This window comes from Pavona decussata, unplaced genomic scaffold (assembly GCF_977016875.1).
Source record: "Pavona decussata unplaced genomic scaffold, jaPavDecu1.1 SCAFFOLD_254, whole genome shotgun sequence".
In the NCBI taxonomy this organism is placed as follows: domain Eukaryota; kingdom Metazoa; phylum Cnidaria; class Anthozoa; order Scleractinia; family Agariciidae; genus Pavona; species Pavona decussata.
The window spans coordinates 3680001-3695523 of record NW_028145657.1 but is presented as its reverse complement, the minus strand read 5'-3'; the positions used below and the strand labels follow the sequence as shown (position 1 = coordinate 3695523).

Below are 15523 nucleotides of genomic sequence, written 5' to 3'. Positions count from 1 at the left end.
TCTCGGTAGAGTGACAGGTTGTTCCATAACCTTGGGGTACATACACTAAATGCCCTATCACCGTAGGTCTTTGTGAAAGGCCTCGGCTGATCTAAAAGTTCAGTGGTGACAGATCCCAGAGTTCCCGAGTGAGAAAGATAGTGAAGCCTATCAACCAAATAGCTAGGAGATGCACCATTAAGCGACTATAAAACTATTAATAAAACCTTGAAAATGATGCGATAATTGACTGGAAGCTAACGAAGGCCTATCAAAACAGGAGTAATGTGTTGAAACTTGCCATCTTGCCCCTCAGAGATCGGACAGAGAGCAGTACAATCCGTGCAGCTGTGTTCTGAACATACTGTAGTTTTCTTAACTGATATTTGGGACAACCGTAAAGTAGGGAGTTACAGTACAATGTCACAAAGGCATGCACTGCAACTTCAGCGGACACCTTCGTTAGGTACTTCCTAATCGTAGACAAGCTCTTCACATGGTAAAATGACGCGGATTTGCAGATCCCAGATATATGAGCATCAAATGACATTATAGTATAATTCAATTCATAAGAGGGTTAGCTTCTAAAGAAACTGTGGTCCTGCATCGGTGGGGAGTAGAAACGAATGCGAATCTGACGAAGGACTTACGCTCGAAACGTGAGCACTCGAATCTCCTCATGGATATAAAAATTGTACTATTTAACATCCTAGAATTTGAAGACTTGTAGTTGTATGACGATTTTGAATCTCTAGTAACAAAAGTCAAATCACAACTGACATAGTTGTATATTACCGTTTTGTCATTCCTTTCCTTCCTACCCTATTTCGTGTTTCCCTTGTCTTTTCTCCTGTGTTGCCTTTAAAGAAGCTCATAGAAGTTCTTCATTATTTTAGTCCACCCAAAAACCTTTCCTTATTCTTGTATCTTTGATAATATAGCTCAGTCCGCCTTCTTACTTAGCAGTTAAAGTCATTCTTTCTTTTTCTCATCCTGGCCCGCCTAGATTAGCTTTGTTACCTGCGGCGCCAAGAAATTGTACATGTAAATTTATACAAACACCTAATGAAGTTGAAAGTTGAAGTTTAAGTTTCTTCATAGTGGCCAAAAGTAAAATATCAACTCTGTTGATTCCAATTAAATTCATGTTAGGGACGTGAATTACCTAATGAGGTCATCGGATAAGCTGGCAATCTTCTCGTCCATTAGGTTGAATACTCCATAGACTCGCAGCTCTTCACATGCCAGTGTTAGCCACAGTGGGTTTGCCGAACCTTCCTTCTCCAGCAGCATGGACATCTGTCTCTCGTCCAGTCGTTTGTTGTACTGCCTCAGAATATTCTCAACAATAAGCTGAAAAAGAACAGTGTCCATTACTCCGTGCAGCTTTACATGAACTTCTGTGTTCAGCTCAATCTGAGGATTCTACCTAACCAGTGTGTCAATTTATAACAAGGGACAATCATGTCTTAGAGCGGTTTTCAGTTGTGTCGAAAATATTTCGCTTCGTTTGCTTTAGTTTTGCATTACAACGCTTTGTGATTGGTTAACAAAAATCGCGCCGCTTTCTCAACCAATGGGAATCCAAACCAAAACCAATCGTGTTTTCGCCGCACGCGTTTTCCCGCGCTTGGCGCCAGTTACATGTATTTGCTTCGAATTCTGATTGGCTCGTTGTGTTGTTTACATCTGTTGCGATTGGCCAGAGGAATTACTTTGGTTTTGGTTTTACGGCAGGCAATTGGAATCCCTCTACCGTACGGAGTAATTTATCGATTAAATCAGTTTTCTGTACCTTTCTGGAGTGGTAGTCCAGCTGCCCACAGGTGATTTCTCGTGGTCCCGATTTGAAAGATCTGAGGAGTCGGTGACACTCTGTGTCATTTATCATGGACAGCACGACCTTCACATTTGGGGAGAGATTCTCTGGGAGCCACCTGGTTAGATACTGTATCTTGTCATCATCCATCTGCAGGGATAACATCACACATGGTCTCAGAAAACTCTTGTTACACAGGCCAATCAAAAGCATTATGGACCGTGTGCAGGGTTCTTGTTAAGATTTGTAAAAGGAGGTTATTAATTTGGAACAGCAGGTGGACACATTTTTATAAATTTCTCCCAAGAAATGTTGGGAGCGAAATGGCCGCAAAAAGAATGGGAACCAAACGCGGAGGAGCTTGAAGTCAGGGTTATTTTTGACGAAAGAGAATGTTCAAAACCAACATGGATTTTCAATGTGATACCCTGTATTATCCGCTGGATGTTTTTACATTATTTATGGAAAGGAAATTCCCAAAACAAGGACAAGTACAAATATTTTCAAAAATACGATGAATTTTGATAGCGGTTTCAATAATTTCGGCAACATTTTTTTTTTCAAAATAGCCGGTAACATCTACTTTAATAGACGGTAAAAATAACCGGTTACCACGGCTCCTAACAAGAACCCTGCGTGTTGGACACGACTGCAATTTGAGTAAGAAGGGAAAGGTGTTGAAGGAAATGTATTGATTTTCAAGTAAAAAGCTACACTACGCGTTATTCCCGGCATTGCAAATCGAACGCAATCGAACTGAATTTCACTCGAACTTAATCGAACTCACACACAAAACTGAATCGAACGTTCGATTTTCGACCTCTTGATTTTTGTAAACCTGGTTTTGAAAAGTTCTTGGAGACTCGAGTTACTTCAGTGTACCCGGGAGTGTGGCCTGTAAATGCTTCGATTACTTGGTAAGTGAAAACACAATATAATGGATTGGCTTCGATTGGTTCGGAAATTGAACTCACACAAAATTCGGTGTTCGATTTCGTTCGATTGCCGAACTCAATCGAACTCAATCCACGGATTGAGTTCGATTGTGTTCGATTTACTATGCCGGGATTATTTCATCTTGAATTTCGCCATCTAGACCCAGTTGTTCAAAGAGCGGATAACTTTATCCAGTGGATAAGTTGCTATCCAGCGGAGTAAATGTACTCTAACAAAGCTTTTGGTAAGTTTTTCACACAATCCCATACTTAAATTAGACAGCTGCTTTATTTGTACACAATATAAAGGGCTATAGGGAAATTCTGGCACGTTTTTTATCTGCCGTATAGCTTCCTATCCAGTGGATAAAATTATCTGCTTTTGACCAACTGGGGCCTGAAGCCCAATTTTCTTGTCTTCATGTACCGGCTAACGTGAATATTCCAACAAAAAAGTACTGATGCGACGATAAACTGGAATTCTGTCTCTATAGTTATTGTATCTCGTATCCAGGAGATCTCCCATAATAACTGCCAGTGGAGGTAGTTTGTTTTGTGTGATCTCTCTGGACGAGAAAACGAAGGGCTGCTGTTGGAATACTAACCAAACCTTAAAGAGGCTAACAGTACATCATCTTTACAAGTTTCCTCACCAAAACAAAGATTGATTATTTCGTGGTTTGGTGAACTGACTGACTACCTGACCAACTAACTCTCTGACTAACGGATGAACTGACCCCTGACGGTCTAACTAACCAACTAACCCACTGACTTGCTAACAAACTGACCAATCTACTAGGTGACTGACTGACTGGCTCATTACATGCTTATAGTTCTTAGCATAACATTGGCTTCTGTTGAAAAAGAGCTGAAGTTCCTAACTTTAGATGACTTCAAAAACTCATTAATAATTCATAAGCCTATTGACCTATCAAATGGTCGATAAAACATCACGTGGAGTGGTTTTAAAACCCGATAAAACCTCCTCCTTATTTAATATTAGTATGCGGTGTTTAATGTTTTTCTCGTGCTACTCTCCAACGTTCACAAAAGCACCATGTTATGAACTCTCCGGACACACGCTTTTCCAGGAATGTTTTTGAAGCCGTTCAAAAAACTCGCAGCACGTCTTTTATCGGGTCTAAAACCACTCGGCTGCGCCTGGCGGTTTTAAATCCCGATAAAACACTGCTGCTCGTGTATTAAACATTACATAAAATTTACTGATTTACACACTTCACCTGATTAATGGCATCCACAAACACAACACAAGGCTTGGTGTTCTTGTTGGACAGAAGACTGTTTGTGAGTTGAACCAGGGAATCAAGGTCACTCACTACATCACGCTGAAACGTCATGCAAATGACATGGAAATAAAACCAATTAGCATTTTTCTTAAGGTTGCGCTCGCTGTTACAAACCAAGGTGGCGGGAGTTCGATAGAAGCGTAGGAGTCTCGAAAATCCCACATAAAAATAGGGGACTGTGAACAGTATAGTTATTTATGAATATTAAATATTCCTGTTTCAAATAGTACATTTAGCAGACACGAATCAAGGAAACGAATGGTGAAAAGTTCTAAAGTCATACTTAATGTGCCTTTGTCAGTCACTACAAAGAGTAAAGTTGAATAAACTCAATTTCCAAAACTGGCATAAACTTAAAAAACATTAACACTAGCATAAATCTGAAAAAATTCCAGAGCGCTGAAAAATAAAAACCGAATGACAAGGCTTTCTATCTTATCATTTTTGGCCTAAATTGCACAGGGATTCTATAAAACATAGACAGGTTTAACGTGCAGTTCCACAAAAAAATCCATACCAACCCCACGGAAGGTCATTGGAAATTCCTAGGGGGAGGGGGGTTTTAAAAGTCAAAATTTTAAAAGCAAAGTATGAAGCTAAACTGGAATTTCCTGGGGGAGGGGGGTGCAAAACGAAAACCTTCCATGGGGGGAGTGCACATTCTGCTTAAATTTGCTGCTAAATTTGGCAAGACCACAGTAACAAGAGGTTGAGGGAAACCAGAGGTGCTTACCATTTACATGGAAAACCCGGAAATTCCGGTTGGAAAATCAAATGGTACGCATCATTCCATTTGGAGTACTTCCAAAATTATGGGTTTCTGGTCAAAGTGATGCATTTTTATTGCTCCTTTCGGGATTTACAGCTGATGTTCATACATTTTGCATGTTATCCATCTTCTGTTAAGACAAGCTAAATCATTTCGTATTTATGCCGAAAATTTCCATCCGGGTGGTTTGCGTAAATGGTAAGCACCCCAGATCTATCTTGAACAGACCTGGGTCCACCTGTTCAAATCCCAATTAAGCTAGTCCTGGATTAACATGACTTTGATTTAAGTTTAACTGCTAATCAATAATGAATCATGATTCTTCCAAAAGATCTTTGTCCCTCGGTTTTTAATTAAACTTTTCTTTACCTTAAGCTTGAAATTAGCCTTTTAAAACCATTTTCAGCAGGCAAAATGAAAACCTTTTAATCGTAGATAAGTGTTTATCGGCTTTCGAAACACCCGACCCTAGATCAGTAAAACACTTGAGATTATGCTTACCTTGGATACATTAATTTCCCTTGACAACCGTTGCAAAAAAAAAGCTAAATCTGTGGAACCTGGAGTAGCACCAACAAAATGGAAAAATACTTTACAGTCCCTGCAACGAACAAACATTGAAGGTTTGTTGGATTTGTTGATTTTTAAGGATATCATAATAATTTGTTGGCAATTTCAAACTCGGCCTACATGTACACACATGTAGAAATTAACAGAATATAAATTTCTGTTTTTTCACACATTGGAGAACTTTGTGAGGTAAACCCAAAACTCATTTTCTCTCATGGTACACCACCTTAAGTGCGTCTATATAAACATTCTTGTTAGCATTTGAACACAGTGAATATGTTAAAGAAGTACGAGGGTGCGGTGAAGGTGATAAAAAATAATTGAGAAAAATTAAAACAAACAAAGCGTCAGTAGCTTTCATAATGTGTGACCACAGTTGCTCTACAAAGGGCAACCAACACAAAAGAGTATGAGAGACCGTTCCATTCCTGAATAATTTGTTCCTGGGAGGAAAGAGTTGGTGTTTGGAGCCTTGTCTAAGGCCTAGTTAGCTACAGTTGAATTTAATTAAGACAAATTTAATTCAAGGTCCCACACCAATTATATTCAACGATAGTGCGACGTCTAAAACGAATTAAATTCGTCTGGTAAATTAAATGCATCCTAGACGCTTTGGATAAAATATCGATAACCCGTCTTCAGTTTAAACGTTGCACTAGCGTCGAGTCGAATGAAATGCATACATTTTCTTAATGTATTTCTGAAACTATTTTGGCGAGCCCGCAGCAACCCGTGATGAGCTTTTCAAGTATTCTGCATGCAAGAATTAAATTAGACTGTATTGATTTCGATGCATAAAACCATGCTACAATTTATGTCAACGGAACCACGAATTTAAAGGAATTAAATTCGACTGTAGCGCGATGCATAACTAGGCCTAAATGTGACACTTCCTAAACTTTTGAATTTAATGTTATTTTCACTCCCAATATTGTGGAATTTTGTTCAAATGGAGAGCATCCATATCCTTCCTTACTTAGATCCCAGCAATTCTCCTCGTTCAGCTCTTGCTAATGCATCATTAGCACTCTTGGCCATGATTGCTGACTTTCCCGAGCCTGCATTACCAATAAGCAGCAGTGGTGCATTAGACGTGTCATTCGTGATGTAGTTTTGTATCTGAAAGAGAAATTTTTTTAAAATATTACTTCAATACATACACAAGTCATACATAATTTGTACCATACAATACAATACAATACAATACAATACAATGGACTTTATTTTAAGAGGGTAGCACATGACAGTGAGGAAACTGATAACCCAGTAGCCCTCTAATGTACTATATGTATGGCAAAAAAATAACTAAAATCTCATTTACATGTAGCTTGGATCCTAGAATTATTAAATTAAAAAATGAGAAATTGGAAGGTAAATCCTTGTTCATTGCATTAAAAAATGTGTGCAGCAATAACAAGTTGACAATTAGACCAGGTTCCAATTTAGTTTAATTTATAGTTCATTTTCTTTTTCTTTGGAGACATAAGCATGTTTGCTATTTTTAAATTCAGAGTAAAATAATGTTTTTATCTGTATCTTATCTATCTATCCACCCATTAGAAGTCAAACCAATAATATTTAACCAATTTGGGCTTGTTCAAATGTGCTTTCTCATGTCTGACAGGAAATAATCACACCATTTACTTGTTAGGGGCACCCAATGACAACATTAAAACATGTAAAATGTTGTCTTCTACACTACCAGATTGTAAGATAATACAGTTTAATCTGTTTGGATGCTTTGGCTGAAAATTTACATGGAATCTAAGGCCCCGTTCAGACTAGGTGCCCGTTCCTGGTTCTCGGGCACGGGCACTACTGAGTCTGAACAGAGCTTTTTGCTGGTGCCCGGGCAAAAATCTAGGCACCGTGCCCCGGCACGGGCACTATCTCCAAAGGTAGTACTCGCACACCGTTCCTGGGCACGGCACTGGTGTGAACAGGATTTTGTCAGTTCCCACATTTTTTCCTCATGCCTCCTTACGATACAGCAAACAAAATAGCGGGCGCTAAATTGACAAAGGAGAACACGATTGCTCCTTGGGCACCAAAGAGTCTGAACAACGTCCTTTTTAGTGCCTGGGCACAAAGCTCTGGCACAGGCACCTGGTCTGAACAGGGCCTTATATCCTGAATTAACTAGCTGTTGTTGGCTTTACGAAAATGCTCGCCGGCCTCATACTTTGCATTTTTGTTGAGATATTTGCCCCTCTGTAAACAAAAGGCATTTACTTTTCCAGTGTTACAAAATAATTTTTGAGCTGACATTTACCAAAGAAAACTTTACATAATTTTTCTTTAAAACTTAATCTAGGATTAAATAGTATCCTTGAATGCTTTGTAATTTGAAGCACCTCAAGATGTTCAACATAGCAGATTTTTAGCGAAGGAGATTGCTCTTTTGAAGTCGTGTGGTTTTCGTTATCAACGCAAGAAAAGGTAAGCAATGCTGCATTTTAAATGACTTATTGTTTCTTTGTATAATTTAACGCGTTGTATGGCTCAGATCTGAACTTAATCTGAATTTCTGAGGTAATTAAGCCCTTCAGAACAGATATCTACCGAAATGTTTGGGTGCCCCTAACTTGTACATACACTGGATTTGTTTTAAGTTCTGATCTCTTCACTGTAGGTCAGGTGATTTGTTAAAGAGATTAATTTGGTTTTGGTTAAATTGCATTAAACTCATTTTAAACAACTTTACTGTGGAGTCTTGCTTATGAGACTTTTTATAAAAAAAAGTATAATAAAAAGGTTTCATGTTCAAAGAATCAGTCAAGTAGGTGCAAAACATATTAACAGATAAAAATTAACATTTCTGAAGGAACTGTATTCATCATGGGTCGTAAAACATTGCTAGAATGTAAAATAACATTGCAAAGGACAGCAAATTATTTGCTATGACAACTGTTTTGGTTATCAGCTACTTACATCTGCAAGGATCTTATCTCTGCCAAGAACCACTTGTCCACGTGTGTCTAAAAATGACTGACGTAAACAAAAACAAAAAAAGCATTGTGAAAACCAATCTGGTGCAATATGCTGTGCTACAGCTGCTAGTTTCCTTCTTTTGGATGGTAATAAATTATACTTTAGAGTAAATTGCCTTACTTAAAGATACGGATGCTTTGGTAACTGCACACCGGCCAACTAACCTTTACATGTAGTTTTTATAACTTCAGTTTAATGCACAGGCTGTTTATTGTCTCAATACACAATCAATAATTATTGAAAATCTCTCCCAGTTAATAATGTGACACTGTGCATGCAGATGTATGAAATATGTACCGTAAAAGTTCTATTTAACCCCATTTCAAGATCTTTTCTTTTTTAACAGGCCTCCCTTTTTCCATGCTAAAAGATTTAACACAAAAGAAATACTTCAAAACTTGGGCATACCAATGGCCAAAAAACATCCGTCTGTTTGTCTAATATATGAAAACATGGTCTTCAAAGTGCAGAAGTATTATACCCTGTGTGCCATCATGAATTAGAGTAAGCCTCTCTCCCTGGAGCCCTTCTCAAGGCCTGAACCCCCCCCCCTCCCCCGCCAAAAAAAGGGGTTTAATAGAACTTTATTTATAGTATATGAGATTTGCATGTTGATGTTCCCACCTCATGTGCTGTCCTTTGTGCTTCCAAGGGATCCTCAGGGGTTGGATCAAGAGGGTACTGATGCTCAATACGATCACGGAAAAATTCAAACACCTACCAGTGAACAAAAAGCTATTCAAATATAACATAAAAGCTATTATGTTACTATTTTATAATGATGTCACTTTCATTATCTACAGTAAGTGGACCAGTAGAACACCACTTGAAAGTTACCACACAGAGTATTGCCTCTGGCAAAAATTACATGTAAATACACATACAGACTGTGGAACCCCAATTTTACGATCGTCCACCCAACGATATTCCTGATTTACCGATCAACATTCTGTGACCCAGCAAAAGTTCTTTATAAATCGGGAGTTCATTTACAACGATATCCTGATTTAACGATGTGATTTTGTTGTCCTCTTGCCATGTCCGCACTGTAAAATGCTGATGTTTTGAGCTGCTCGAAGATCATTGTCAAAACAGATTCACTCACTGACACTGCTGCTTGATGACAGTTCTCTTTAAGGGAGTACATTAAAAGGAAGGGAATTGCTGGAATTGGGATGGAAATTGATATTAAAAAAATTATCCTTATGGGTATATTTTCAACTTTCCGTTATTTTTTTATCTGAGTGGAATAATTCATTCCTTAGAGATAAACCAAACATCATGTTCAGAACGATAATAATTACATGTACATGTAAAAGTTGTGTTTTCGTACATTGAATCACTGACATTATGACAGATGTGTACTCACTGTTTTGTAAAAAATTGAGTCTGAACCACTTATTCCTTTCAGTTTCACCTCTCGCTCATCACCCAATTGGGCGCTCTTTGCAATGCTGTTAGGATCACATTCAACTTTGTAGTGGACAATATTTTCAGCCTAAAAGATTAAAACAGGTAATCATAATCACTCAACTCAATCTTCAATCAATCAATAACTTTAACAATGTGTAGGAAAATTGTAGCTGAAGGTATCACTAAGATCCTTTACTGATATATTGGGGATACCTATACGCTGCTGTAAACATACTGGTAGTATCTAAAATATCTATCACAAGAGCCCGGACTTCACTAACGATTTTTATATTTCAAGTCTGTGCACAAATTAACCACCTGAGATGAATGATCATAAATAGCACTTTTTGTACAACTTTTGACCAATTAAAAAATAATACCTAGATATAATTTTTTTCAGTTACCATACGGTGTTAAATATGAGGCTGAGTAGTCAAACTTTACTAACAAATTCAAAGTGAAAATAAAATAGTTAAAAATCCCAGCTGGCAGAGGCAAACTAGTTTATCATTTTACAAGAGTGGCCAACGCATCGAACTTAAGACTTTTGTGAAAAAACTCGCTTGTGGTCAGTCCAGAATGGTCTATTACCCCATACAAAGTGCTTAGAGTAAGTAAGTGAGCCTGTGTATAGAAGCCTTTTAGTTTGATCATTCAAACTACATGATTGTAGGAAACCAACTGAATGAGCAATTCTTTCTTGTGGTACAGTTTCTTATTCTGCTCATCAAGGTACAGCATACCACTAACTTTTTTAGTCCCAGAAAGAAATCCTGAAGTATGAACATAAAGTACAACCACTCAATAAAAGAGAAGCTGTTGAATGGTGCTTTCATGTGGTCTGCGGGAACTTTATAGAAGAGTTTTACATGACTGAAAATCTTATGCATAACACAGCTGTGAAATAAATACATACAGGGAAATGTTCTTGAAGCATTTCTTTGAGCTTTTTCAACTTTTCTGAGCATAAATCATTATCATCTACAAAGGCATCCTTGATCTCCCCAGGCGGCAGTGCTTCTGTGAACTCGTCATCTCTGATCAAAAACAGTGCTAAAATGAAGACATATTCAACGTTGGTAAGAAATAAAGCTAGAATACATAACATAACAATAAACATACATGTACAAGTGGAAGATAAGGTGATCAGGGGTGATGAAAAGTTTACATTGTCAAACTCTTTCCCCAATTTACATTAGAGAGCTTGTAATAATAAGAATAATTTATTTCTGGTGCATTACATTAAAATCTCAATGCTCTTACAATGTTCAATTCAAGAAATACAATATCAATAAAAGCAAATTTGATAAAAGTTGATAAAATAAATTAATGACATACATAGAATGAGAAGATACTAATAAAAGTTCATTATTAAATAAAAACGTTTTGAGCCTGACTTTAAAGTCTCAACTGATGTTTCCAAACAAGCTCTTACATGCCAATTGATGCCAAACCTTATGTCAGGAACATGTGGGACAGCCAAGAAACATCAAAACCTCTAGCCTGCAAAGCAGGCATTTTCAGGGGGTGCAGGCAAGTGCCAGAATCTCAGTTAATCATAGCCACCATATTGGATTTGCATCACAACCATTTTACTGTAAGACAGTACTAAAACTTCTTTTTATGGTTCTAACAACCATGAACAAACAAATGTCTTGCATCGGCTTGTCATATTTGTTTTGACTGAAACAAAGGACAACTTGGTGGCACTCCCCAATCTTCCTCTGCTTTAAAATCCAAGATGACGGCTATAGCACTTGCTGGGGGGGGGGGGGGGGTGGGGATAGGGGTGGGATTGTGACAAATGGCAAGGAAGCAAATGAACAGTAGAAAAATGGACAAAAGTCCATTTCTCTTTTAAAAGTATCAACTCATACCATTAGGATTGCATTTACGAAATGCACCATGAACAATTTCCATCTCTGTGAGAGACAAACCATACACCCATCCATACTGTACAGCTAAATTATATGTCAAGTCACCAAATGTTGGTATCCAGCCTGCACGGGCACTATTGACAAGTAGAAATAAAAGTTATATCTGACGAAGATTACCACTGTTTTATTGTAAGACAGTATAAAAACTCCTTTTCGTGGTTCTAGCAACCACGAACAAAGAAAGCTCATCTATTGGCTTGTCGTATTTGTTTTGATTGAAACTAAGGACAACTTTGAACCCTAAAAACATTATCACATAACCTAGTACAGTGATGGCATAGCATTCAGACCTTTAATGTATAGTGTGCAGATCTTTACACTGTTTAGGCTTTCACTGAGATTTTTAACAGGTGGGCAAGAGCTTAGTGCACAGGGCAGGTAGTCTACAATACGTGTAACTATCTACCGCCAGTTGCATCTAAGCGTGGACAGGAGACAAAAAAAAAAACATGTTCTAATAGGGTGCCAGACATGACGTGTTTTAAAGCTTTATTGAAGTATTTTTGCATAAATTTTATTATCCCCGGAAAATGTACATGTATGGTTACCACTTATTTTCTTTTTGATTCCAAGAGCCCAAACTAAGATCTGCTCTTCGCACATACATGTGTAGTCATAAAATGTGCAAAAATACCTCTGTATTAAGAGGCACTACCTTAAGCATCCAGGCAAAAGTTATGTTCATAGGTGGTTCATTTTCGTACTTGCTGGTGCTTAATGAAATACCTTCAGTGTGTGGTTTACCATAACGACAGACGAACACTGTGGTGTCTTTCTTACTTTGTGGCTGAGCTTAAAATTTATCATAAATAATTATTGATACTTCTTTCTTTACTTTATTATTTTCTTAAAGGAAATTAAAGTACAAAATTAACACTCACCAGTTAAGATTAAGAAAATATGGCATGACATTATCTTCATAGCAGCGATCCAATTCACCAAGGCAGATCTTTATAGTTTCTTCAGTAGTAGAATCTTTTGGGACTCCCTGTGTGTGACACATTTGCTCAAAAATTAATTAGAAAACTGAAGCTTTTCTAGAAAAGAAGTTATAATTTCACTAATAAATGCCACATCATTTAAAACTTAACAAATGCCAGTCTACACTTTTATAGTTTTAAAACAATGTTTTTGCTCACCCATCTCAAGTCGCATTCCACCAGATGGAGCTTACGCTGCTGCTGCTCACACCAAAGACGCAAATCAGGGAAAACCTAGATTGACAAGTAAAGTGGCTATAATCAAACCTGATTTATTATAATAATTTAACAATAATTATTATTCCACGAGTGCGCAATGGATATGAGATGATAGATAGCCAACAAGGCGCGTAGCGCCGAGTTGGCTATAATCATCTCATATCCAACAAGCGTGAGTGGAATAATAATTATTGTTAAATTATTGTTTTATTAAAAGCAATCAAGAATTATTGCTAGATCTTGCTGATTTCGCTTTGAAAGAACAACCAGAAGACAATTTAATGGTCACCATTCCACGGGCATGGTATAATGGCTCATGTACCATGGCAGCTAAGCCAATCAAATCTCTGGAATTGCGTTATACAATACTCCAGTTTTTAATAATAAACATTAGAATTTATGAAACTGAAATACTGTGAAACAAAAACATCATGTAAAGAGCATGGGCAGCTTCCACAAGAAAGCTTCATGCTTAACATAAAGCTTCAATTTGCTACATTTTTTTTTGTTTGAGTTAGAATCCAACTTTTATTTTTCAATTTTTTTCTTCTTTTTATGTCTTATGGTTGTTATTCTTGTTTACACAATGATGTGCTAGCCGTCTGGTTTGCAACATATATTTCATTATAGATCGCAAGAGCCATTTCACTGCTGTTATTCTCTGCTGCTATAGAAAGATATAAAACATCCATCAGTGTTCATAAATTTTTTAAGAAGATTAAGGCTGCATTTATATGAGATCCTGGGTCAGTTTCATCCTGGGATGAAATTTGATTTCATTTACATGGTTGATTTCATCCCAGAGTCAAAGGAAAACAGTTTCATCCCAGGATGAAATCAATGTCGAAAGCTACCTCGGTGTTTTTGGTCAGTACCTACACTGTATCAACAATCATGACACTTTCGAGACAAAAGAAGTGTATCTTGTCAGCAAGTTTAAATATCATGCTAAGTTCAGCTGCTACAGTTCTTCTGCTACAGTTATATATACAACAAAAACAGCAAGCAGCTTTTCTTCATAGTCTGTTGACAGAAGCAAATGCAACATTGAAGTGACAAAGACATCTCAGGCTCTGGATATTGCATAGAAAATGTCAAAGATTGGTGAATCCCAGGAGAACAGCTGCATGGTGGAATAATTTAATGAACAGTAAAATGGCCATCCCTGCCGAAAACAATCTCGTACCCAGAGTCCTAAGGCTCTTTGGCCAGCGGGTGGGTGCCAGGAGAGACTCCGGAGTACTGGAATTTTATAACCGCAGGATTTCTGCGGCAAAACAATGGAAGCCGTTATGGAGCTTATACAGAACAGCCAATCACCTGACACCGTAATTTCAACATATCATTACATTCAACATCCGAAGGTTCACAACATATCTCGGTTAGCACAGCATTTACCTATCATGTATTGTGCAATTTGATTGGTTGATTTCTGACCAATGACAATACTCGTTAAATATACAATATCAGATCGCGAACAGCTCAAATAAGAACACTAAATCCACTTCTTGTTTTATTTTCCTTTTTCACAGCTCGAAAATGATGAAATTAATCAAAATTTTTGAAAAAGGTCATGGTAGGTATTTCTCAGGAGATTTGCTGCTCTAACCGGGAGATTTGGTGAAAAACCTGGAGACTTCCAGGAAAAACCGGGAGTGTTGGCTGGTCTGCATGTATACATATACCCTTTACAGAAAAAATGTTAACGGCCATGTTTTCTTTTCTGTCAAACACAGCAAAACTGCCACCTCAATTTTCTCCTTAATTGCAGGCTTTGGAGAAAAAATTAGGAAATTCGAGTATCTCAAGATGCGCAGAACGTACTATGCGCATTAACAAAAGTGGGCACCGTCCTTAACAACAAACAAGGAAAACTTAACTTGACCTTGACTGGTGCTACATGAGTAAACTCTCCGTACATGGTGTTGAAAAATAATTAAGCTAAATATATCTTCATATATCTGTGAATTATCAGAAGATTGCATGTAAAGAAAACTGGTCCTGCAAATAAAATAATGAAATTAGATTGCTTTCGAATGTGAAGAATTTGCAATGAACTTCTTCGCATTTAAATTAAGCTTAAATTAATAAAGGCGATGAGTACAAGTTATATAAGCTTAAGACTTACTATAAGCTTACAAACGTTCTTGTTTATTTAATACTAAAATCGAAGGCCCAAGAAATATTGGGGTTTTTTCTAGACGTAACGCTACTCATATAAAAAGCTTAAGCTTACCTCTTTAACAAGAACTTCCCGCTCAGCGTGAAAATCTCGGAAAGTTGAAGACACAAACAATCTGATGGTTTTCCAACCACGTCGGTTCTTGACGGAATCGAGCTTCCATTCTTTGTTCCTACCAGAGCTCTTTTTAACAATTGCCCACATGTTTTCGGGATCAGAGGGTCGTAATGCCGCAACTTCTTCGTAAGAAAGCGAAAGAAACTGGCTGCTCTCGATATACTCGTGTTCAGGTTCGCTTGTCTTCTGAGGCTCGGAATGCTCGCTTGTTTTCCGAGGTCGATCGGTTTCCTGTGGTTCGGCAGGTTCTTGTTGAATTCGTTCTGGTTTCCTGATTTGCTCTTTGTCAGGCTCTATCGGTCGTG

The 15523-nt window shown here is 37.7% G+C and overlaps 1 protein-coding gene across 2 annotated transcripts in view; it reads right to left on the bottom strand.

Annotated features, from left to right (window-relative positions):
- LOC146456651 (TPR repeat-containing protein DDB_G0287407-like) overlaps positions 1-15523 on the bottom strand; it is a 28293-nt gene that overhangs the window by 12276 nt on the left and 494 nt on the right. For both annotated transcript variants that reach the window (XM_085093133.1, XM_085093134.1), the window contains exons 2-14: positions 15156-15523; positions 12860-12934; positions 12602-12708; positions 11661-11794; positions 10700-10836; positions 9740-9868; positions 8995-9087; positions 8311-8367; positions 6356-6498; positions 5311-5410; positions 3975-4079; positions 1775-1948; positions 1145-1332 (exon numbers count right to left, since the gene is read on the bottom strand). The exon at positions 15156-15523 is cut by the window's right edge and continues 59 nt beyond it. In XM_085093133.1, coding sequence (XP_084949259.1) covers positions 1145-1332; positions 1775-1948; positions 3975-4079; positions 5311-5410; positions 6356-6498; positions 8311-8367; positions 8995-9087; positions 9740-9868; positions 10700-10836; positions 11661-11794; positions 12602-12708; positions 12860-12934; positions 15156-15523 — 1810 coding nt within the window. The remainder of the gene's footprint in view (positions 1-1144; positions 1333-1774; positions 1949-3974; positions 4080-5310; positions 5411-6355; positions 6499-8310; positions 8368-8994; positions 9088-9739; positions 9869-10699; positions 10837-11660; positions 11795-12601; positions 12709-12859; positions 12935-15155) is intronic.